The 24,305-nt window shown below is 44.2% G+C and overlaps 1 protein-coding gene across 8 annotated transcripts in view; it reads left to right on the top strand.

Moving 5' to 3' along the window:
* Positions 1–24,305, top strand: part of SIN3A (SIN3 transcription regulator family member A) — a 68,375-nt gene that overhangs the window by 26,694 nt on the left and 17,376 nt on the right. For all 8 annotated transcript variants that reach the window (XM_014575112.4, XM_014575114.4, XM_075897391.2 and 5 more), the window contains exons 3-12: positions 5,263–5,439; positions 7,304–7,410; positions 7,989–8,271; positions 10,893–11,144; positions 11,723–11,875; positions 12,205–12,363; positions 14,652–14,741; positions 16,472–16,590; positions 22,265–22,475; positions 24,058–24,174. In XM_014575112.4, the coding sequence (XP_014430598.1) occupies positions 5,263–5,439; positions 7,304–7,410; positions 7,989–8,271; positions 10,893–11,144; positions 11,723–11,875; positions 12,205–12,363; positions 14,652–14,741; positions 16,472–16,590; positions 22,265–22,475; positions 24,058–24,174 (1,668 nt within the window). The remainder of the gene's footprint in view (positions 1–5,262; positions 5,440–7,303; positions 7,411–7,988; positions 8,272–10,892; positions 11,145–11,722; positions 11,876–12,204; positions 12,364–14,651; positions 14,742–16,471; positions 16,591–22,264; positions 22,476–24,057; positions 24,175–24,305) is intronic.

Genomic DNA, 24,305 nt, shown 5'->3' with positions numbered 1-24,305 from the left:
CCCCTATTTTTGTTTGTTCTTTAGTTTTTGCCAGCACTATCATCCATGCCTTGGTTTTTTGCAAAATGCAGGACTACATTTCTATCACTTGGTTTTTTGCATCTTCTCAAGTTTTTGCTGGAGGATCTCTGTGAGGGCCAAAAAATATTGGGAGCTCTAACACCTAAATTGAAGAGCTATAGTGATGAATCTTTAACAAAGGTTTTCTTCATTCAAAATGTTAATCATTGTGCCATTAAATAGGTGGTAAAAGAAACAAAGCAAAAATGTGAATTTGTCTCATGAAATCAGTTCAAGGCTACAAGGAACCACCAGATCATCTAGTCTGACTTTCGGTATCTCACAGGCCACCAGCACCCACACAGTCAGCATAGCCTCCAAAATGACACCAAGGTATTACAGCCCACAGAAGACTAGATCTTTATATGATATGGGCAAATTAGGAGGAATGCAGGTGCATCAAAGCCCCCAATATGGCAGAGAAATAGAGAGATACCTGGATTACCCTGATAATTGCTTTGCTTCTGAGAGTGCTTGCATGTGACCTTCAGCCTAGGTGACTCTGAGCAGTACCTGCGGAGGTGGGTAGGAGTTGAAGGACATGCAGATCTTTTTGACCCTGGACAGAAAAGGACAGAGTGATTCACCTCACGGCTTTACTTATGGAGTCTGCCCTTGCCCCAGAAGGCCAGCCCTTGGGCTTGGCACAGAATACCAGTGCCTCAATGCAGAGCGCTCCCCCAGCACTATCAGATAGCCAGAACTGTTCCTCTTTGGTAGTCCCAGCCAAAAGGCTTAAGAAGATAGGCAAAGACAAGTCCCTGGACTCTTGCAAGAATAAGCCCAGACAGGTGGCAGATCAGGGTGTGGATCACGTGCCTGAGTAGGCACCACTCTAGGCACACCGGTCACCACCTCCCACCCTGGGCATTCATGTTCAGTTCACCCCAGAACAGGGTTCCCTCTAAGCTGCACAGCTTCACAGGTGATTCATCAGCTGATTGATTGGGCGGGGCTGATGAATCACCTGTGTGGCTGTGCCCGCCTTAGAGGGTACATTGCCCCAGAGACTTTCAAGGTGGGCCGGGACATCATTTCGATGCCAGTGCTGGTGGTTACCTGGCTCTGCCATGAATTTGCACTTCAGTCTCCGAGTGCATAGCGCTCTTGCTGTCCCTCACGTGTGGATAGAAGAACTATCTGCAGCTCTGCACGATCCATAAAGGACAGAATGGGGTTGGGTGCATTGACACAAGAGTTGCTGGAGGCTGGGCACAGACCTTCGGAGGCATACGCTCCCTGGCAGCCATGGTGCGCCAGGGTCAGACACGCTCTATGCTCTGGCACCTACTAAAAGGACAGGTCTCCCTGCGCACGGCACCGCCCTCCCCACAGCCACCACGCTCTTCGGTGAGTTTCATCTGAATACAAGAACTCCAGATTCTGGTAGGTCTTTTGGAACTGGCACCATCTCTCTGTGCCAGTCACCTTACCCTCTCCGCAAGTCTTGGGAATGCTGTTGGTGTCCAGGTTGCTGGTCTAGATGTTTTCCGTGGCTGCCGAGATTGGCCACATCCCAGAGCAGCCGGTACGGAAGGGAAGGGAGGGAATGCTCACCGATGTGGTATCTTGGAACCTTTCTTTCTCCCATTGGCTCAGATGTTGGCACCATCTTTGATACCCCATGCATCGGTGCTGCAGGCGAGCCTGCAATGTGTGCCTTGGCCCCAGGCATGCTGGTCCATGCAAGGGTACTCATGAAACTCATGGGGGATTCTCATGCAGCCCCAGGTTCCTTGCTCAGTGGCTGGAGCTTGGAGGCGCCCTCTGTCTCCCCCCACACCAGTTGTCCTCCAGCACCAGAGACTTCCAGGCCTGCCACCCCACCTGTAGAAGAGGATCCAGTAGATCAGCCCCCCAGCGCCTGAAAAGGGCCAGTCAGGGCAAATACCCTCTCCTTTGTTCCTCCGGTGGTCCCACATGATGACAACCGGACTCATCAAAACTTTCTAACGTTGGTGGCCTCCAAGCTGAGGAACCAGAGGTGTCGATGAACACTATCTTTTGAGTGTTGGGCCAGGTCGCCCTGCCTAGAGAAGCCTTTCCCTATCATGATGGGGTTGCTGAAATAGCTAACGCTCTGTGGCAGATGCCCTGCTTGCTCCCCTCTGTTTCTAAAAAGAGCAGAGTATAAGTACTTTGGTCCCATCCTGACAAATCACTGGGCCCTGAATGCTCGCTATGATTTAAGCATGTAGCAGGAAATGTCAAAATTCAAGGCCTCTCTGCCAGATGCTACCAGGGAGGAGGTCAGAGTTCTCACTGATGAAGGGGTGGTCGGCAATCAGGGCTGTGCTTCAAGCAGCATATGATGTAGTGGACTCTGCAGCACTATCAGTGGCATCTGCTAGATCCACGCGCAGCATGGCGTGGTTGCTTCTGCCAAGGCTGTCCAGCGAGGTGCAGCAATCCAACCAGGACCTCCCATTTGACAGGGCCAGCCTTCTCTGAAGAGCACACAGATGCTAAACTCTCATACTCCCCTCAAAACATTGGGCTTGTGTCCGGGACCTGAAAGGCAAAAGTTCAAGCCCCAGATTGACGAAAATGCCATGATGGGCGTTTCGTTTTGGACAACACTGCATTCTGCCACACTGACTGGGGCGAATCCTGCAAACACAAGGGTACGGGTCTCAGGATGAGATGGCTCTTAATATGAATATCAAGTAGCTCAGAGTGGTGCAGAAGGCATACGTGGTCTTCCTCCCTCACCTGTGGAGCAGAGTGGACTGAGTCCTGCTGGACAACACGGCCATAATGTCCTACATGAACAGGCAGCGAGGGGCTCACTCCACAGTGCTCTGCTAAGAAGCTCTGGGAGTTCTGTGTTCACACAACAGCTCTTTGGAGGCTCTGCCCCTTCAGGCAGTCAGGAATGCTGCCCCCAACTGACTGAGCAGACAGTTGTCTTCTCACCATGAATGGGCTCTTCACCTAGTGGTGGCCTCCTCCACACTTCCTGCAGTGGAGCACTCCCTGGGGGGACTTGTTTGCAACAAGGCTTAACGCTGAGGCTACATCGATACTGTAGCCTTCTTGCGGAAAAGCTTATGCAAATGCAGCTTGGTGTGGAATATCGCTGCACTTCATTTGCATAATTAATGAGCAGCCATTTTTGCGCAAGAGGCTTTTGCACAAAAAAGAGCAGTGTAGACGGCTCCTTTTTGTGTATAAACCCCCTCTTGCACAAGAGCCGTTCTTCCTTGATTTTTACACTGCTCCTTTTTGCACAAAAGCCTCTTGTGCAAAAATGGCTGCTCATTAATTATGCAAATGAAGCGTGGAGATATTCCATGCTGAGCTTCATTTGCATAAGCTTTTCTGCAAGAAGTCTACAGTGTAGACGTAGCCAAAGTGTCCCAGTTTCTACTCCACACTAGATCTAGAGGAGGGTTCCTTCTTGGATACTTTCCTCCTCCCCGGACAGAGGAGCACTTGTACACATTCCTTTACTTCCTGTTACTGGTGAAGATCAAACAGGATGTGGCTCAAGTGATCCTCATCACACCAGCACCAGTACAGTACTCTCAGGAGCCTTCTAGTGCTGCAGCCTTGGCCCCTGCTGATCCACTCAGATCTGTTGTCCCAGGATCATGGCAATCTCCTATATCTGGACCTTCTGCTCCCCCAGTTCATGGCGCGGCTGAACCCAGAGGAGCAGTCCTGTTTGCATGAAGTGAAACAAATCCTCTTAGAAAGCGGAATGCCATCCAGCAGTCAGGCTTATTTAGCCAGATGGACCAGATTCTTGGTGTGGGCCAAGCGGGGGCATAATCTTCTTGCGGCCCTCCTGCAAACAGTCTTAGACCACCTTCTCCATCTGAAACATCAGGGTCTCACACTTGCATCAAAGTGCACTTGGCCACAATCTCGGCCTTTAATCCACCGACTCAAGGCCAATCAGTTTCTCAGGCTATGACAGCTAGGTTCTTGAAGGGCCTTGAGAGTCACCTACTGTGGAATGGACATGAGCAAGCAGTTGAAGTAATGTTACCTGTTTCCATAAGTGGTGTTCTGCAAGATGTGTTGCTCATGTCCATTCATATCCTTCTCACTGTCGAGTTTCCAGAAAGAAGGAACGGAGGGCAGGGGGCGGTCCGGCAGCGCCCTACGTAGCTTGGCATGTGTGCACCACTCCAAGGAATGCTGAAGCCAGTATCCTATGGATACTGCTGAGGGAAAATCTTCCGGCACTGGTGCATGTGGCACGCACACGCATCTACATTGAATAGACACAAGTAACACATATTGAAGAATAGGTAATCATATTTTCCTGCCCCTACATTTGGTGATGAGTTGGACCCTGAGCCTGTGAGCAAAAACCAGCCAGCTAAGTGGCTGAGAGAATGCTTGGTGCCACCTGGAGTCCTGGTCCACTCTCCCAAATGTCCCATCTCCAATCATGGCCATCTCTGATGCGTCAGGGGCAGGCGAATCCTTTCTGTCCCCTGCCAGTGGCTAGCTGGAACCCTGAAGCATGAGCTTTTTAGGAATGTAAGACTTAAACCAAAAAGTCAGTCCCAGGGCTGCCATCACAAGCAACCACCTCATATGATTGCACTAATAAATCTACCTAAAAGTCCCTTCTCCCTTCACCTTTGCCCGTGGCTCTTGTGGTGGTGGTCACTTCACTAATTCTCCACGCACCAGAGAGTCTTCCAGGCTCGACTGGACCTGAATCTCTATCATAAACATGGCAAGGGCTCCCTCCTTTTGTACGTCTCCAAAAAAATCTTCAAGGCCTTTGGAAACCAGAAAAATATGAAAGACACTTGACATTTTTTTTCTTTTGTAGATCATGCTTAAAGAGCCCAAACTGTGTTTGTTTAATACTGTTAGTCTTGGTGCTGTGGTGAAAGTACAGACTTCCGCCATTTCAAAATGACGTTTTTTCATCCAGAGATGCTGGCAGTTCATACCCATTTTACAGATAGTCACCAGATGAAGTTCATGCAGCAGCTGTTAATTCAGGGCTGGATAGGACTCAAGGCAGCTGCTTTTAAACTGTCTTCACAATAAGGAGCTGCTTTTTCATGGCAGAAATGGTTGTTTTTTAGTACTGGGAGTGTTGTGCCTTGGTGAAAGGTGTTAAGTCCATGTCTCCATTAAAGCACAAATTGTTAACGTACATTTTTTCCAGTAGGGAAATTCCAAGAGCAGATAAAGCCCTAACCCCAGCTGCTTTCTTTTCTCTCTCTCCAGGTGTCAGCTGTGCCACAGAGCTCAGGCAGTCATGGGCCTGCTATAGCGACTGTCCATAGTGGACACCATCACACTACACCTGTGCAGCCTCATGGAAGCCAAGTGGTACAGAGTCATGCTCACCCGACCCCTCCAGCAGCACCAGTGCAGGGGCAGCAACAGTTTCAGCGGCTTAAGGTAACATCACGCTCCAATTTGCCATTCTGTAAAATGAGTGTGGGTGAACGCCAGCAACTGCTTAATTGGCCTTTTGACCTGGCGTTCCAAGGAGCAGTCTGTGCCATGTAGTCTGTCTTGTACCAATGTTCATCAGCAGCACTTCTTCTTACTGTGATCTAGTAAACGTGGTGAGCTTCAGTTTGTGTAGCAGCCTAAATGAATGGATAATCACATTTTATTGAACATCAGAAGAAAGGATTGAAGAACTATATACATTCAATACAATCTTTAAAGCTGTCAACTTCTGTTTGTGTTCTGCTGTTGCAGAGCAGGCAGCAGTTTGAGGCCTGTGCCAAGAATTTGGGGGTAATCCGGGGCCCTTGGCTACCTCATTTGTAATGCCAGCCTCCCAGAAGAGCTGCTTGGACAGCCTGTTTAAAGCTTTCCTGATGAGCTACAGAAGCCTGTCTTTAATCTTATGGAATTCTGACTTGAAGGCTGTCCCTACTCACTGTTAATATTTCAGTATGAAGGAAGGGATTTAGGCTGTGTAAGCCAAACACTTTCCCTCCCACTTCTGTTAATGCATTTTTCTTTCAAATACTGTAATGAAATAATGGAATCTGGAATTCCAATCAACAGTTTTGGGGAAAAAAGGGTATTGGTATAGAGCCTGGGTTTGAAAGGGTTCAATTACTACAGCATGGAGTGGCTTTTCTGAATGTGTTGCTTTGTGTGTGTGGGTGTAGAGGAGGTGCATAGGCGTGAGTGAGACTGTTTGCAATAAACTCCCCTAGTCTCCTCCTTCCACCAAAAATAGCATGTTGAAGTGGTTAAATTCAGATCAGCTGTAGTAAGAACACATGTATATGATTCTTTATCTATTTCTAACTCCTTTTTTGGAAAACATAATGAAGCATCTTTCATTTCTTCTGCATTAAAACAGGAAACAGGACAATAGAATATTTATTTTCCAGGGGATTTCATTCCCCTAGTTCTGGGATCATATTCTGCTTCCTTTTGAAACAGGGGCAAACCTCTAATGGTTCAAGATTGGCTTTTTTTTATAAAATCAACTTCAGTATTTCTCATACACTAAAACACAAACAACTTCAGTTACAGTCATCAGGTATTATTCCAGAAGGCTTCTATTGTATGTTGGCACTTTCATACCTCCAGACAATCTGCTAATGAACAAAAGGGGGATATTGATAGCTCTAGCAGTGGATTCATTTGTGGCCTCACCTTTTAGATGTACGAAGCATCCAGAATTCCCACTGAGGTATGTGTCTGCTCAGACAGGACCTCCTGAAAGTCAGGCAGTGGTTCACGGATTGTTCATAAATAGAACTAAATGTCCACATCGCCTAAGAGTTAACAGCCACTTGATTTTTTTTTTTTTTTTAAGTCAAAAGACATTTTGATTTGGCTCCTAAGGATTTGGAAAATGCAAGTGTGTACCTGGCAGTGTTAATGCGTGGACTCTCCTCCCAGTTTCTCCCCACCATGTTTAATCTTAGACTCCAATAATAATTTCCACAAACAAATGTAGGAAAAACAGTGCATGTCCAGCTCTGAGTTTTTACTGCCAATCTCCCTAGCCAGTGATGAAATGGTAACTTTGAAGGGTGTTCACTGTGACTATTTCTGCTGATGCATCATTACAGGAAAATACCCACATCTTTTTAGCATGAACCTATCAATAGAATGTGACAACCAAACGCTCAGGTAGCACTTTGATAAACTGGCCAATGTTATGATCACGCTGCTACCTACTCACCTTTTAGTGGCTTACTGGAGGGAGCTGCCTTTCCAAATGTGCGTGCTCATGGTGGGCACCCACTTTGCTCTGAGGTATAGTTGTAACTTATTTTGCCCTCAGGTGGAGGATGCACTGTCCTATCTTGATCAGGTGAAGCTGCAGTTTGGGAGTCAGCCTCAGGTCTACAATGATTTCCTGGACATAATGAAAGAATTCAAGTCTCAAAGGTAACTACTTACATTCTGTTTTCCTCATATTGGATTAGAGAGAACGAATGTGTGCGGATGTGTGCTTAGGAGGCGTGGGCAAGAGATGGTTAGCACTTTGGAGTTTATCCATCCCTTGGTAATTCCTAGAGCTTTTCCCCTCTTGTTTGCTCCTTCCACGCTGCTGGTCAGAGAGTGCTGGGAGTGCAACATTGGTCAGTATTTTCCATTCTGAAGCCCAAGCAGATTCCCTTCATTTGTGCCACGTCTCTGTATGGAGAGTGGGAATTCACAGGTTCAGGCCTTACGGCTGATTCATTTGGTTGTCTGCTTGCCAAGAGCTGCAGAACTCTGAGCTGTGGCCAAATCACATTAAGTTAGCGTCACTTGGACAAATAAAATTGTTCTTGCATTACAGCCCAGTTAAATAATACATAAGTAAGAATCAGTTGTGTGTTGCTTCCTGTCCCTGTTGCAGGCCAGGGATGGCTAGTTAAAACTTTGAATGGAAAGTGAAGTTCCATTGTGTAGGGTTCCCAGTTTACCAGCGCGAGTCCTTGCAAGACTTGTGACCTTTCTGTCCTCTTGTTTCTTTTTAGTATTGACACTCCAGGAGTGATCAGCCGCGTCTCTCAGCTCTTCAAAGGTCACCCTGACTTGATCATGGGCTTCAATACCTTCTTGCCACCTGGCTACAAAATTGAGGTGCAGACCAATGACATGGTGAATGTGACAACTCCAGGGCAAGTTCATCAGATCCCCACCCATGGCCTCCAGCCACAGCCTCAGCCACAGCCTCAGCATCAATCCCAGCCTTCTACACAGTCAACTCCAACCCCAGCACAGCCAGCACCACAGCCCCCACCTGCCAAAATCAGTAAGGTGAGCGATTGGTGAGACCTAGGCAGAGTAAAGCACACAGTCCCTGCTTAGAAATGGTAGGGAACAGAAGATTGCAAAAGGTTTCACATTTCACTGAAGGAAATGTAAAAACTGTAATATCTGAAGAATCACTTTTGCAGCTTTTTCACATATTGAAAACTACAGCAAACTTACCAGTTTGTTTCTCCAGCAGCAGCTGTGAGCGTGCATGTAAATGGTAGGATAATCGCTCCTGGAGACCTCCTCTGGTATTTTCTGCTGATACAATATGAGTGTGAAAATAATCAGACATCAAACAGTCAGCATAAAAAAAAAGGACCATATGTGAATATAAGCGGTTCTACAGATTTGGTCAGGAAGTGACTGATTTTGAAAGACTTAGGTTGTAAAGTAAATTTTAGACGGAATCTGAAGTGATAGGTTTCATACAAAACTTCTGAAACACTCTTTTATTTTAGACTTGGAACAGGCACATTCAGGTACAAAGTAGTGACTCTATTTTTGTTACTGTAGCATCTGAAAACCTTAGTTTGTGCTCCTTTGCTAAATAGCTTATTTGACTTCCTTTCTGAAACGTTAAAAAAAAAAAAACCCTCACTAATTGGTTTGGAAATATTGCATTGATTAAAAAATGAACCTGTTACCCAAAATCATTAAATTATTCCAAACGTTCCCAAAAGTGGAGACTACCAAAGGAGATGAAAGCCAGTGTTATATCCTTTATTTGGGGGAAGAAGGAGAGTCTCTAGGAAAATGGGGTGGAGCTCAAATATCAGAGGATGATCTGGTAGGTGCAGAATTAGTGCCTTTTTCAGTTGTACTAGATATGGGGTCTCTGATAGGGATGTTAACATGCGGGGGTTTTGTATACATTTAACCTCTGAAATTTTCAGTGATTACATGTTTACACAGAGGGAGAGGGGAGGAGGCAGCAGCGGGGGCGGGGGGGGGGGCAGGTGGCTCCCTGGAGGCCGGTGCGCACAGGGAGTCTGCTTAAAACCTGGCTCCCTGTGAGCACCAGCTCCCACCTGCTACTTTGCCTATGCTCTGCCTCTTATACAGAGGCAGCAGTGCCGGGAGGGTGGGAGAGGAAGAAAGAAAGAGCTTGCATATAACCATGAAGGATAATGGATGAACCCAGGCTCATCAGTTAACTGTTTAATCATATACACTAACACATCCCTAGTCTCTGATGAGTATTAGTTAAGTATTGAACAAAGTGGACTTCTCAATATTCTCCTAAGGTTATTTCTGTTTTCTGCTGAGAAACAGAAACCCCAAGGGAAGGGTTGTTGGCAGTATGAAGCTCCATGTAGAATTTTCCATTGTTATTTGCACTGTTGTAGGTGCTGTGACCCCTGGGTTTGACACACAAGATGGTTGAGATTTTTTTATTGGACCAACTTCTGGTGGAAGGGGGACAATTTTGAGCTTCACAGAGCTCTTTCTCGGGTCATCGGAGGGAGAGCTCTGTGGAGCTCGAATGCTTCTCCCTCCCTCCAATAGAATTTGGTCCAATAAAAGATATTGCCTCATCCACCTTGTGGCTCTCATGAAGAATTGTAATAGTTGGGGTAATTAACCATTGGAACAATTTTCCTAGAGAAATGATGGATTTTCCTTCTCTTGAAGTCTTCAAATCAAGTTTGGGTGTCTTTCTAAACCATGCTCTCTAGCTCAACCAGAAATAATGGACTTAATGCAGGAATCACTGGTGAAAGCCTGGGTCTTGCAGGAAGCCGGGATAGATGACTACAACCTTCCCTTTCTCTAGCACTGGCAGCATGCAGCAGGATTCGCTGTGACAGTTAATAGACCCTTAAAGTGATGCACTAGTGGTAGTTCTCTTCTCCCTTGATTTAAAAGTGACACATGCAGAAAATGCATAAAGAGAACATTTAAGGTTAGTTGCAAGGTCAAGCATTCATAAATTAGGAAATCTCCCATTTCAAGACCTCACTCCAAAGCATGGCAGCACTAAAGCATCTCAATTAAATAGTTGTAAGAATTTTATTTTTAGCGTGGGGGAAACATGCTTTTCCTTGATCTTCTCGGAACTAGCTGAACTGTTTATGCTGAAACTTTAGTTTGCAGCAGATGCCAGACCTTAGAAAACCAAGCTTGTAGAGTTAGTTTGCCAAAATAAGAAACTGAAAACAAGGTCTTGTAATGGGAAATTAGTGTCAATCTTAACTATGGGGGTTGTTACCAGAACCGCCAGTAATGCTCTCCAAAACACAATTCTGAGTGCATTTTGGAAGGCCATAGAGGGTGGAATACTTTTCGTTACAGTTAAAATTCCCAGTGTTCAGTTGCTTCTAGACCCTTCTCTGATTTTGTTGAGCCTTCCACTAAAGGGTAGCTACTAAATTTAAAATTCGCAAATTGATTTTCATATTTGTTAGTATCAGTTATGTGACTTCTAACTAAATATTGGAAAAGGAAAGTATCTTCAGATGCAATTACTTGGCTTTATGGAGGACAGGACACCTTTATAATGGAGACAATCACTGGCCACCATGAAGCAAGTTAAATCCATGCAATTTGGCTCCTTATTTTGAAATATGAAGAGTCAAAAATGGCTCAGTCAAAATAAAAAATGTGTCCCTTTTTCTTCTCAGCCATCACAATTGCAGGCGCATACTCCAGCTAGCCAGCAGACTCCCCCGATTCCTCCATATGCATCGCCACGCTCTCCACCTGTGCAGCCTCATACACCTGTGACAATCTCTCTCGGAACCACACCATCCTTGCAGAACAATCAGCCGGTTGAATTTAATCATGCCATCAACTACGTCAACAAGATTAAGAATCGGTTCCAGGGACAGCCAGATATCTATAAGGCCTTCCTAGAGATCCTCCACACATATCAGGTTAGTATACCTGCTTTACCTGTACCAGTGTTTAACATATACCTCCCAGAAAATTAACCTTATGCCTGTACTGTGTATTCGAGAAGGGTGTGCAGAAGATAAGCATGTTGCGGGGATTTCAAGTAGTAAACTATTAGCTTAGAAAGGGCATGTCTTGTGTATTTCAAACCAGTTTAACTTTGCATGAGTTAACGGTGCCAAATCAGCATGATTTAGATCAGTTGTATATTTGCAATGATCTGAAATAGTGGGCAGGATTTTGAAACACAAATGTTGTATGACCCATGTGTGTTTTATAACTGAGAGAGAACAAGCTATCCAGCATCTGTATCTTGTCACATTTGGAGTGATTTCTGTTTTTAGAGAAACTGCCAATGGAAATCTTCAGCCTGTCTTTGTCTTGCTGATTTTCCAGTTAGTGATACAGGAGCAACAAATAGACTCACCTCAGTGCAGGGATGAATGCTTTGAGTGGCATTAAGTATTGCTCTTCAGAGAAAGAAAAGTAGAAACCAGGGAAAGCTGCTGTAATGGTTCTTGTTTCCTTTGCTCTGACCCATGCTCCGTTCCTGTGACAGAAAGAGCAGCGGAATGCCAAAGAGGCAGGTGGCAACTACACCCCAGCTTTGACTGAGCAGGAGGTGTATGCACAGGTGGCGCGCCTCTTCAAGAACCAGGAGGATTTACTCTCTGAATTTGGGCAGTTCCTACCCGATGCGAACAGTTCTGTGGTGAGTGCAACCCTACTTTTTAGTTGGTAAGAGAAACAGTTGGTAGAAAGCTGGCTATGCAAGAAAATGGGGTTCAGAAAAGTACAGTGCTTTCCTGTTTGCTAGGCATGTTTTCAAACAGCCTTCCATTGCACATGGGAAAATGAAAATGCAGGGACTACAGCATCTCCTGTCAAATCTGTGAACATGACTCAAAGACCTGTTCTAGGACTATTACTGCTGTAAAATGCACTGGCCAACTAGAACTAAGGTTGGGAGGGTACATGCATACCCTTGCCACGGTACACTATCTCAGATGGCTAATAGTCTTATTCGGGTTTTTTAATAAGCTGTTAAGCAAGACAACTGCAGAGAAAGTGGAGTCGGTGAGAAATGACCATGGTGGTACAGTCAAGAAACCCCAGCTCAACAACAAGCAACAGAGACCCAACCAAAATGGCTGTCAGATCAGACGGCACTCAGGATCTGGAGCAACCCCCCCAGTGAAGGTAAGAACAGGAAGCATTCACAGCTTTACTCCAGGAAGCAATGACAATGGGTTACACTTGAGGCCACAGGGTCACTTTTATACTGGGGTTTGAATTCTGGGTTAAGAATAGATAGAGAGCAAAGGAGACCTGCTCAGGCTAATTAGACCCTTTTCAGTTTGTCTTTAAGTGCAGGACTGAGGGTGGCAGTAGTTGTTACTGGAGAAAGAGGAACAGTGCTTGCTTTCTCCTTCTGTGTTGGTAGAGGTGTGATCATTAAGTCTATTATTTTATTAGATAAAGCAGATTTTGGAGGGAGTAGTTAGGTAGAAGCCTCAGTAAACTTGACCAAGTGGCAGATTGTTTAAAAAGCTTGCAATGCTGTTCCCCCAAATGCTTTGGGAAGCAAACAAAGGGAAGAGTTAGGGCAGGGTTTCCCAACTTATGGGTCGGGACTCAAATATGGGTGGCCATTACATTTTAAAAGGGTCGCCAAGTGTCTCCCCAGGTGGCTCTGCCCTCCCTCCTCCTCCCGTGTTTTTTAATTGCCTTGGGCCACCAAGTCTTCCTGAATTGTCAGAATGGGTCCCCATCTGGAAAAGGTTGGGAACTGCTGAGTTAGGGTATGTCCCAGAGGTTGCATTAAATGAAAACTCAGTGCACGTACTTGGGCTCTTGTCTGTTCCTCCCATGATGAACATAATTTGAGAGTTCTGATGATTCTGTCGTCTGTTAGCCAAGCCGTGCCCCTTTATAAGCTACCAGAGATTCTGGGCAGATGAGGCTCTTCAGTGAAACAGAAATGGCAAAATGTTCTAGTGTTTGGGTATTGAGATTGTATAAGTCAAGTTTGCCTGTTGTCTCCCTGCATTGGGAGTCTTGCACAGTGATGCCTGACTTATGCATTGGGGATGTAAGCGGGGTCTTATTGGGTAGTCAAGTAGGAACTCGACTAGTCGCTCCCCTCCTCCCCCTTGCTGACTCTATTAAAGAGGCAAGCGGGGGGGGAGCAGGACCCAGTGCTGGGCGGGAGACGGCTTTAAGCCAATTCCCCCCCCCCCCCCCACACCATCTCTGCCAGGAGCAGCAGGGAAACAGTGCAAGTGGGGATTGAAACAATCCGCTCATGCCGGTCCCTACTGCTGCACCTCTTCCTTTGAAATGTATAAGAGCCACCTGCGGCTTCTGTACATTTAAAAAAAGGAGGCTCAGAGGGGAACCCACACCAGCAGGGACGACTTTGCTCATTGCTGGCGCGGGTTCCTGCTGCGCCTCTCTCCCTTTGAAATGCACGGGAGCCGTGGGAGGCTCCTGTACATTTCAAAGGGAGAGGTGCAGCAGGGATAGTGTATGCTCCCCTTATTGACTAATTGAGTAGTCGATGGAAATTCCATTGACTACTCGATTAGCTGATTAATCAAAATTTAACATCTCCATAATGCATTTTGCTTTGTAAAGAAAAGGGACAGCACCCATCTGTGTAGTAATTTAATTCCACTTATCTCCAAAATGACAAGGAATCCTGGAAGACCCTGGGAACTTGTGAAAGAAGAGAGCAAAGAAATGCAGAACCTATGGGGAAGTGCAAGATTGGAATAAGTGGGAGAGATTCTGGCAGAAATCAGGAGTTTGTCTTCCGTATTGTTAAGGACAGAACTAATATTGAGGTGTACTGTGTGCAATGACTGCTGAAGTGACTTGATATATTTTTTTCATCCTTGCATTAAATATTATTTGAAGCTTTGCTCCCACTGAAAGATGGAGTCTCCCCATCCCCTCAGTCAAACAGGAGTTTCGAGAAAGCAATTGTACAAAGTCTAACAGAAACAAAGAGGGGAGCAAAGAGAATATTTTAATTTTGGAGCATTGGATGAAACTCAAATATAATTCTCCTAAAAACTGCATTCTTGCTATAATGAACCTGATGAGAGCCAAGCTTTTTGTTTGGTATAGGTAAGGGTTTTTACAGCGAAAAACCAAAATCATTGGGGGGCTGGGATTCTGGGTTTCAGCTTAGGAGAGGGAAGCATGGTGGGGGGGGTCCACTCCTTAGTTTCTGCCCTTGGGCTGAATGTCTGAGGCTGGATAAAAATTGTACATGTACAACATCTTTCTTCTTTACACAGTATAGTATTATACTATAGTTGGGGTCCAGGGACCCAGTTCATTATAGCCAAAGGTTTGTAATAATGAAGGGCATTACAGCAAGGGTTATCAGGGAATTTGATCTACGATCATGTGATGAGGAAAAAAAAAAAACCTTGCAGATTTGACTCCCTCGTTTGTGGTTTTACTTTTGTTTTTTGCAGAAAAAACCAAAGCTACTTGGTTTAAAGGACCAGTCATTGGCAGAAGCCAGCAAACATGGGGTAGGCACAGAATCTCTGTTCTTCGAGAAGGTGAGTCGTGAAATTCTGAATAGTTTTGTATGTCTGACTCATGCTCGTAGCAAATTAATTTTGTGATGTGAGTATGCACCATGACATCTGTGGCATTCTTTCCAGAATGAGGCTACTTTCACCTTTTAACTACGTGTGTGCCATCAGCTGGTCTTAAAATTTTTTGCATCAGATTTAAAAATCTGTGTATGTAACTGCCCCTAAAGTCCATCTCTGGCTCTTCCAGCTACCTCTGATCCAGTGCTTTGTCCCCTCTGATGAGGCAGAACTGGCAGCAGAGCATAACTATCAGGGGTTGTGGCCGCCAGGTCTTACGGATAATAAAAACATGCAGGAAAATGCATCTTTGTCCATAGTTCACATTCATCTCTCTTCAACCCACGCTTTCTGTACTACTAGTGCTATATTGGCCTATCTTGTTGTGTTAGCACTCTCTCTCTCTTCCCTGTCCAGCTGCATGAAGTGTCAGCAAGTTTGCTTAAATGAGTCAGTTGCATTGTAAGCTGTATTTTTCCCAAGTGGGAACATACCATGCTGTGTAGTTATCTCTTTCTTGGTGACACATCCTGGTCACACAGACTACACTAAGGCAGGTAGGCAGAATGGGATGTTTCCAAATGGTCCCCTGTCCTCTTCCCTGAATTACCCACAATTTTCTCTGTTCTCCATTGCACGTGACCCCAAGTAAATGGTCATTTGAACTAGTTATCCATGTGCTAGTGACACCGTAGTGCTCTCTGATGAGACGACACAGTTTGCAGGCCCGGGTAATGATAACCAGAAGCCCTGCTGTTGTTTGGAAAAAAATGTAGGTGTTAACATGAGTAAATGTAGAAATCCCAGTAGGGAGTGGATCATAACAATGAGTAACCTGATACTACTGCTACTCCATTTGATGTGTAGATGGAAATTGTTCTCAGGGGAAGGTCACGGTGTGCTGAAGAATCTGATTCAGCTGTGTCCTGTTGAGAAGAGAGAGGGGGTTACACACACCACTTTGTGGTGATAATGTAAGCTGAAAAGTCAGTCTGGACTACTGTAGCATGGAGTACTGTTAACTACGCTACAGTGGATTGTTCATTGCCTGGACTTCCTGCTTGCAACTTGCCCTAGGAGTAGAGGATACTATCTGCTTCTAGAACAGAACGCAGACAGCTGTTAGTCCCTGCTTGCAGTGTTCCATGAACCAGTTTTACCCAAGACTTCTCCATAGGCCCATATTTTACTCTTTTCATTATGGGTAGAGTCCCGCAAATCCATGGATATTCGCTTTATATCCGCTGGTATCTGCATCCAAGGATGTCCATGAGATATGTGCAGCAGATGTGGATACAAGTTTTGTATCCACACAGGGCTTTCCTTATGGGTGGACACAAACATCTTGATTGCTTATATATTTGGGGCAGAGGAGGGTGGCTGCTGGGAGAGTGATGATTGATTCAAGGATGTCTTTCTTGCTTCATGAGCTGTGCAAGCAAGAACCAGAGACTCAGTTCAATTTATGTGCTTTCCTGGTCTACTGAGGTTCTCGTCCTTTACCTGTTCACAATAGTAGTGCATGTACAGGGGAAATGGATTTAAATACAATTTCATAAAATTCCTCAAGTCTAAAAGAAAGTGTCTGATTCTGTGTTCAGGATAACAGCTGGTGAGCACAATATTGAGTCTATTGCACTTATTTTCAACTCTGTATTCACCGTTTCCTTCTCCCATGTATATATTTATGTAAGGTCCGCAAGGCTCTGCGGAGTACGGAGGCATACGAAAATTTTCTTCGCTGCCTGGTTATTTTCAATCAAGAGGTGATCTCCCGGGCTGAGCTTGTGCAGCTAGTTTCTCCATTCTTGGGGTAAGTGGAGGATGGGCCATTCTGCATGTGGTCAGTACTTGGAGGTGGATGACTTTAGGTGATCTAATCTGTCTTTGTCCGAGTGCTGGGAAGGAAATGCTGACTTGCGTGGCCATTTAAGGAAAGAACATTTAGCTGGTTCTGTGGCCCAGCACTTTACAGCTCTAGCAGTTGACTGGACGTGTGATTTCCAGACCTACCTGTAGCACAGAGTGTTCACCAGCGATGGAACCTGAGTGTTGACTGGTTTCTGTATGTCCCTCGCTGGCTTGCTTCTTTTCTTTTAATACCTGGTAATGAGTTGCCCTTGCAGCAGTGAGCTGCTGTCAGTTTAACTGAGAGATGCAGTGGGTCACCTCTGCAGTTTATCTCCGCCTGAATGCCATGTGTTACGAACGTTGGTTGCAAGGTGCCATGTTGCTATTGACAAGCCAATAAGATAAAAAGGAACACTGATTGTACTTGGAGATACTTTATAAATTTGACGTATATTAGATTTTAGATTTTTCTTTGTGGCTGTAGTCACATGGGTCAGATCAAGTTTTGCCCCAAAATGAACTGAAGTCCATAACCATGAAATGCAAAACCACATCAATAGTGTACAAACCTCTCGTTTGGGAGTTGATGGTGTACAAAATAATTCCATCATAAGTTATGGCAGAGACTATATGCAACTTCTCTAGTTATCCTTATATCAGTTTACCATCCCGTGCTACTTTAAGCAGAATTGGCACACAGGGCAGAAAAGGAGGCAAAGAGAAGATGATAAATTAGACCAAGACCAGAGCCCCATCGTTCTGGCTACTGTACAAACAAAACATGAAAGACTGCCACAAACAGTGTACACTCCTTGTTTTGCTTCACTGAAACTTGGCAAATTTGGCATCACTAAGAAAGAGTCTAATGTTAACTAGAAAAAATAAAATACTAAACTTAAATCAGTAAAAATGACTCTGCCTCATCTATCTTGTGTATTCCTAGCTGTAGCAGGGCTATATCTGGAAAGATAGGGTAAAGCTCTCTCTACTATTTTAGAGCTGGGGACATTAGTCCCTCTGTCATATAATGATAAAAATGCAATTAATGAGGTGGTTAATTAGCATTAGTAACAAGAGTAGAATTTTCTCTTCTTGCTGGAGCTTTGTACAAGATCATAGAAATGTAGGACTGGAAGGGACCTCAGTAGGTCATCTAATCTGGTCCCCTGCACTGAGGCAGAACTAAGTATTATCTAGATCATGCCTGACAGGTGATTGTGCAGCCTCTCTAGATAAGGTGGAGATTCTACAGCCTCTCTAGATAACTTGTTCCAGTGCTTAACTATCCTTACAGATCTTCTGTCTAATCTTCTCATCTTCATCTTCTCAGTAGTTGAGAACAAGACAACAGGGACCTTAAATTGCAGCAAGAGAGATTTAGATTAGACAGAAGATCTGTAAAGTTAGTTAAGCACTGGAACAAGTTATCACCCTCTAACAACATTTTATGCAATTGAAGACCGTTACCTGTCTCCCCCCCCGCCCCCCCCATCAGTCTTCTCTTCTCCTGACTCACCAAAGCCACCTTTCCGCAATCTTTCCTCAGGGGTCATATTTTCTAGCTCTTTAATCATTTTTGTTGCTGTCCTTTGGACTTTCTCCAGTTTGTCTATTTTTCCCTAGGCAGTAATTTCCAATTTTGTATTGGTACAATTCATTATTCATTCCAAAGTGTAATGTTTTGCATTTGTCCTTATTGAATTTCATCGGTTATTTCAGACTACTTTTCTAGGTTTTAGGATCATTTTGAATTCTAATCTTGTTTTCCAAAGAACTTGCAGTCCCTTCTTGCTTAGTATCTTCCACAAACTTTATAAGTGCACTCTCTCTGCCATTATCCAAATAATGTATGAAGATATTGAATAGACCCCCAGCAGTTCTCTGTGACACCCCTCACAATATCCCTTGCAGCTTGATTGTGAACCATAAATACCACCGACTTCATATCCCACAACAGAAACACTAACCCAGGAAACAATCCCTGCAACAAACCCCATTACCAACTCTGTCTGCTCCGCTACCCTGGTGGCACTACCACAAGACCGAACAACAACAGCTAAACTATCAAAGGCTCATTCACCTGTACATCTGCTAATGTGATAGATGCCATCATGTGCCAGTAATGCTCCTCTGCACTGTACATTGAACAAACTGGTCAGTGTCTATTCAAAAGAATAAATGAACACACATCAGTCATCAATAATAGTAGTATACAAAAACCAGTGGGGGAGTTCTTTAGCCCCCTGGATACACAATTATTGACTTGCAAGTTGCCATTCTTATGCCATTTTTTTTCAAAAACAGATTGCAACACGAAACTCCTGAGCATGAATTAATATGCACAATTTGACACGGTCAGAAGGAGTCCGAATAGAGACATAGAATGGTTCTCTCTTTACAATAAGCAATTTCCCTTTCAGGCACTCTCACTTTCTCATCACTGTTGGAGGTGAGCCACTTCCACCCTGATTTAATTAGCAGTGATGTTATACTCCCATCTCTGTATCCCTGCCTTTCTTTCACTTCAAGCATCTTATTCCCTAAATACATTTGTTAGTCTTTAAGGTGCCACTGGACTCCAGACTAACACTGCTACCTCTCAGAAACCAGATCTCAGAATAAGGTTTTCCAGCCACTTGTGTACCCACATTCTATTAAGTTCATCTCGGCTAGATATTTTTCTAGTGTGTTAGTATCAAAAGCCTTACTAGAATCGCAATGCTTCACAGCTACTGCCCCTCACCTCTGCAAGGCCTGTTACCCTGTCAAAGAAGGATGTTCAGTTTGTCTGATGTAACTTGTTCCTGACACATTGGTGTTGACTGTTAGGGTATGTCTACAGTACAGGGTTTTGTCGACAAAGCTTCTGTCAACAAAGAGCGTCTAGACTACATTTAGTTCTGTCGACAAAGCAAGCCGCTTTGTCAACATAACAGTGTGGACGCAAAGGACAGTGTAGATGCAATAATGCCTTCTATTGACAGAACTCTGTCGATAAAAGGCGTTATTCCTCGTAGAATGTGGTTTACATAAGTCGACAAAACTGCTGAGTTTGACATAACTCAAAGGCAGTGTGGACACAGGTATAGTTTTGTCGACAAAAGTCCACTTTTGTCGACAAAACCCTGTAGTCTAGACACACCCTTACTGATTACTTGATTATTTAATGATTTGCTCAACTATCTCTCTGGGCACTGCAGTTAAAATGACTGGTCTATAATTCCCTGGGTTGTCCTTTTTTCTCTTTTTTTATACATGGTAACTATATTTGGCTTTTCAAGCTCTCTGGGAGCTCATCTGTCCTCCATGAGTTCTCAAAGATCATCACTAATGGCTCAGATCGCTTCAGCCAGAAGTATTCTAGGATGTCTTTCATCAGGCCCTGCTGACTTGAAGACCTTTAATTTGTATTAAGTAATTCTAAACTTCTTTTCCTATTTTAGCCTCAGTTCCTAGCCTATTTATGTTCACTGGTTAGTCCAAACACTGCTAACTTTTTTGGTGAAAACTAAAACAAAATAGCCATTTAACATTTCAGCCATTGCTGTGTTTTCAGTTAGTGTCTTTTCCTCCTCATTGAGTTAATGGGCCTGTCCTTCATCTCCCTTTTGCTTGTAATGTGTTTGTAATAAGTTTTCTTGCAACTCTTCACATTCCTAGCTATTTTTATCTAGTTTTGTGCCTTAGTCTTTCTCATTTTGTCCCTGTGCGCTTGTGGTGTTCTTTAATATTCATCCTTTGTAATTTCCACAAACAGTGGAAATTGTTTTGGGTTTCAGGGCAGTGAAGATCTTTTGATTGAGCCAGGGTAGCATCTTACTATCTATCCTTCCTTTCCTATGCACTGGATAGTTTGCTCTTGTGCTCTAAATAAGGTCTTTTTGGAAAACTGTCAACTCTCCTGAACTTTTATGTCCCTTAGACATGTTTCCCATAGGCTCTTACCTTACTGAGTTTTTTTTAAAGTCTTACCTTCTGGAAATCCGTTGTTCTGCTATTTTCCATCCTACCATTCCTTAGCCTGATAAACTTTGTTTCATTATCACTTTTGCCCAAGCTGCATTCCGCTTTCAAATTCAGATCTAGACTAGCCTCTCCCCTACTTGCTTTCTCCACTATCTGTAATAAAACGTTGTCTCGAGCATTCCAAGAACTTGTTGGATAATATGTGCCCTGCTGTATTATTTTTCCAACAGATGGCTGGGGAGTTGAAGTCCCCCCATCACTTCCAAGTCTTGTGTTTTCGATTATTTTATTGGTTAAAAAAATTCTTTATATTCTATTACTTCTTTCTGTATTGTTGGTCTGTAATAGTCCTACCTTGATGCCGCCCTTGTTTCTTTACCCCTTTTATCTATACCCAGATATTTTCAAGAGGTCTGCCTCCCACTTGTATCTCATCCTTATGCAATATTCATATGAGGCAACACCTTCTCCCTTTTTTCGCTGCATGTACTTTCTTCAGCAAGTTATATCATAAGAACGGCCATACTGGGTCCATCTAGCCCAGTGTCCTGTCTTCCAACAGTGGCCAATGCCAGGTGCTCTACAGGGAATGAACAGAATAGGTAATCCATGGAGTGATCAGTCCCCTGTAACCACTCATGTAAATTATCCCACCAAATTTCTGTCACACCAGTTATGTTGTAACTGTGATTATTCACTAGCATTTCTAGTTCTTCCTGTGTGGGTTTTAGTTTTGAATCAGTCTTCAGAGTAAGGTTAGTTTTTCACAAGCAGAATCCACTTCACAGTTTTCAAGTACCAATGCTTGCATGTCCCCTGGTATTTTCTAAATCTTCCACCTAGTGGTGAAAAAGGATATGGTTCTTTAAGATCACTTTAGTGCTTAAACTTTAGTGCTCTGAGGCTCACTCTTTAAATCATGGGTTTCCAAACTGGGGGGCGTGAAGAACTTTTGGGGGGGCATGAGCCCCCCGCCCCCTGTCAATCCCACCCCAAGTTTTGCTGCTATTTTTTTGGGAGGGGGGTGTGAGGGTTTCTCAAAAATCAAAAAGGGGGCGTGATGCCGAAAAGTTTGGGAACTGCTGCTTTAAATGAAGTCCTAGAATCCTTTCTCAACTTTATCCCTTTCCAATCAGGAAAGTAATGATCCATTTTAAGGCTGAGGTTAGTGACCAGCCAACTGGCTTTCATAGCTAACCCAAATGGTCAGAGACTTCAGTTTGAAAATATTGTCATAGTGCTCCTGGCAAGTCTTGTCAGCTCTGTGGGAGAAGAGGCTGACGCAGTTGCATATATCTTCACTGTCTCAGAGTCTGTGTTTCTGGGACAGAAGAAGTGGGTTCTGGCAATCGTATCTTCTCCTTCTGATCGCCGACATCATGATAACCATCTCCCAGATAGAAAGGAATTTGCCACCCCAAAAAAGCCTCCAAGATGAATAGAGGCAGGATCAATCCAAGGAAAACAGAATTACTTTTTGCACTGGCATTCACTTCTCAGGCCACCCAGAGTGGAATTGAGTGGACAAAAGTCTTCCATCTCCGGGTTGTGACTTCCAAGGGCCATCTTGGACCAGGTGGCAACTCTGACCCAATACCTTAGAGCACTGGTATTTGATTTCTACGTTGCTTCAGTTTTCATGACTTTCTTGTATGTTTCTTTTCCCATAGGAAATTCCCAGAACTGTTCACTTGGTTTAAAAACTTTCTGGGTTACAAAGAGTCTGTTCACATGGAGACATTTCCAAAAGAACGGGCTACAGAGGGGATTGCCATGGAGATAGACTATGCCTCTTGTAAGAGACTAGGCTCCAGCTACCGAGCCTTGCCCAAGAGTTACCAGCAGCCAAAGTGCACAGGGCGGACTCCGCTGTGTAAAGAGGTAAGGCTTTCTAACCAGAGGAATTGCATGCTGGAGGGAGCCCGTTTCTATCTGCTAGGACTTGAGTGATAGATGGTAGAAAGGAGTAATAAGGGGAGTATAACGCTAGTATGCTGAAAAGTTGCAAAGTCAAGCAATCAGAAGTTAGGAAATGCTAAAGCTTGCCAGTGTAACCCTAATTCACCCCCATATGCATTATAATAGTCTTTAATTTCATGATTGCATACTATTTTTTCCACAGAACCCCGGCCTCACTTAGTAGCAGAGCTGCTACCAGCCGTATGTGTATGAGATCAGATTCTTCACCAATTTGTGTATTCTGAGAACTCCATAAGATTCCCTGAATTTCAGTAGTGTGTCTGTACACCAGAAAATCTTTATGGGGTTCTCAGAATGCATAATTTGTAAGGAAACTGTCCAGGTTACAGATCAGAAATTTGGTTTTCTGATCTCCCAGCAGGAGGTGCTGCAGAGTCATTGTGTGTTCCCAGTCCTTGCAGTGCTCTGATATAACTTTTTTGACCAATGCAGGAATTGTGCTGGGTCAGAGTGTTTGCCTATCTAGCTGAGGAAGGCTGGTGGGGCAGGGATTTTTACAGGAAGTCAGCTAAAATCCCAATGGTTTACAAGGGGGATTAAGAGGATTTCCTGGAGAAGAGGAGAACCCCAGAGCACAGCTCAATCTCTTGCTTACATGGTTGTGAAAGTCTATTGTCAAAAGATGACATCTGGGGAGATAGACAGGGCTTTGCACGTGATGCCAAGGAGAAGGAAAGATGGGATGTAGCTGACCTGTTACCTGCAAAGGGAGGTGTTTCTTTGTAGTGATAAGCATTTAATTGGACTGATGGTAAAATAGGTTCTTAATAGCATGCTGGAAATCAATTGCATCATTTGGAAACCTCATTGTAACATGTCTCAGAGGATATCCTAGATGGTACCGTTACAAACCCTTCTTTGCAAGAGTTCAATGATTCCATGTCTCTCACTTCAGGATCTGTGAAAAACAGGCCAAAATTATCAGACCTGCTTGGCTATGGCCTCTTTTCAGAGGTTCTGAGAAACCCCCTGCTCCCATTGAAATTGATGGAAGTTCCAGTTGCTCAGGACCTTAGAGCTAAGGTGCCAGAATCTGGATTTAAGCATATAACTAGACTTATATCTATGTTTTAAATATTAAGTCCCTACACAAGCACCTTAACAATTAATCAGGCTTACAATAACCCAGTGTCCTAAAATAAAGAGATTCATCAAACTGATTTAACTCAGCCAGTAAAACTAAAGCAACAGGAAAAACTTTCACCCTTCTCCTTGACTTCCCTGGGAGGTAAAGCCTCTCGCTCGCTCTCTCTCTCTCCCTCCCCCCCCCTCCCCCCCCAGGTCATATCAGTGGCTTTTGCAGCATGTCCAGATGGTTAAGTTTTGGCTATCGGGTCCTGTGGCTCACAAAGGAAAAGAGACCATGGAGATAGGGAATCTGAGATTTCTTGTCAGAGGAAGGTGTGATGACATAAATGTGGGTATCTGCTCCTCTAATGGCTCTCAGAAAATATCAGTCTTTTACTTTTCTCCTTTACCTAAGGTTTTGAATGATACTTGGGTCTCCTTCCCTTCCTGGTCTGAGGATTCTACCTTTGTTAGCTCTAAGAAGACACAATATGAAGAACACATCTACAGATGCGAGGATGAGCGTTTTGAGGTAGAAATACTTCCCAATTCGTTTCTTTGGACACTTGCAGCTCTATGAACTGGTTCATTGTATGGTACAATACTGTTGCCTGGAATTTGTTTTTTCTGGGTTACACATGACTCACCTGCTTGTAAGATCAT

The sequence above is a fragment of the Pelodiscus sinensis genome, chromosome 14 (assembly GCF_052426305.1).
Source record: "Pelodiscus sinensis isolate ZL-2025 chromosome 14, ASM5242630v1, whole genome shotgun sequence".
NCBI classification, from domain to species: domain Eukaryota; kingdom Metazoa; phylum Chordata; order Testudines; family Trionychidae; genus Pelodiscus; species Pelodiscus sinensis.
The sequence above is the reverse complement of the archived record's forward strand: the minus strand, read 5'-3'. Positions and strand labels throughout refer to the sequence as shown.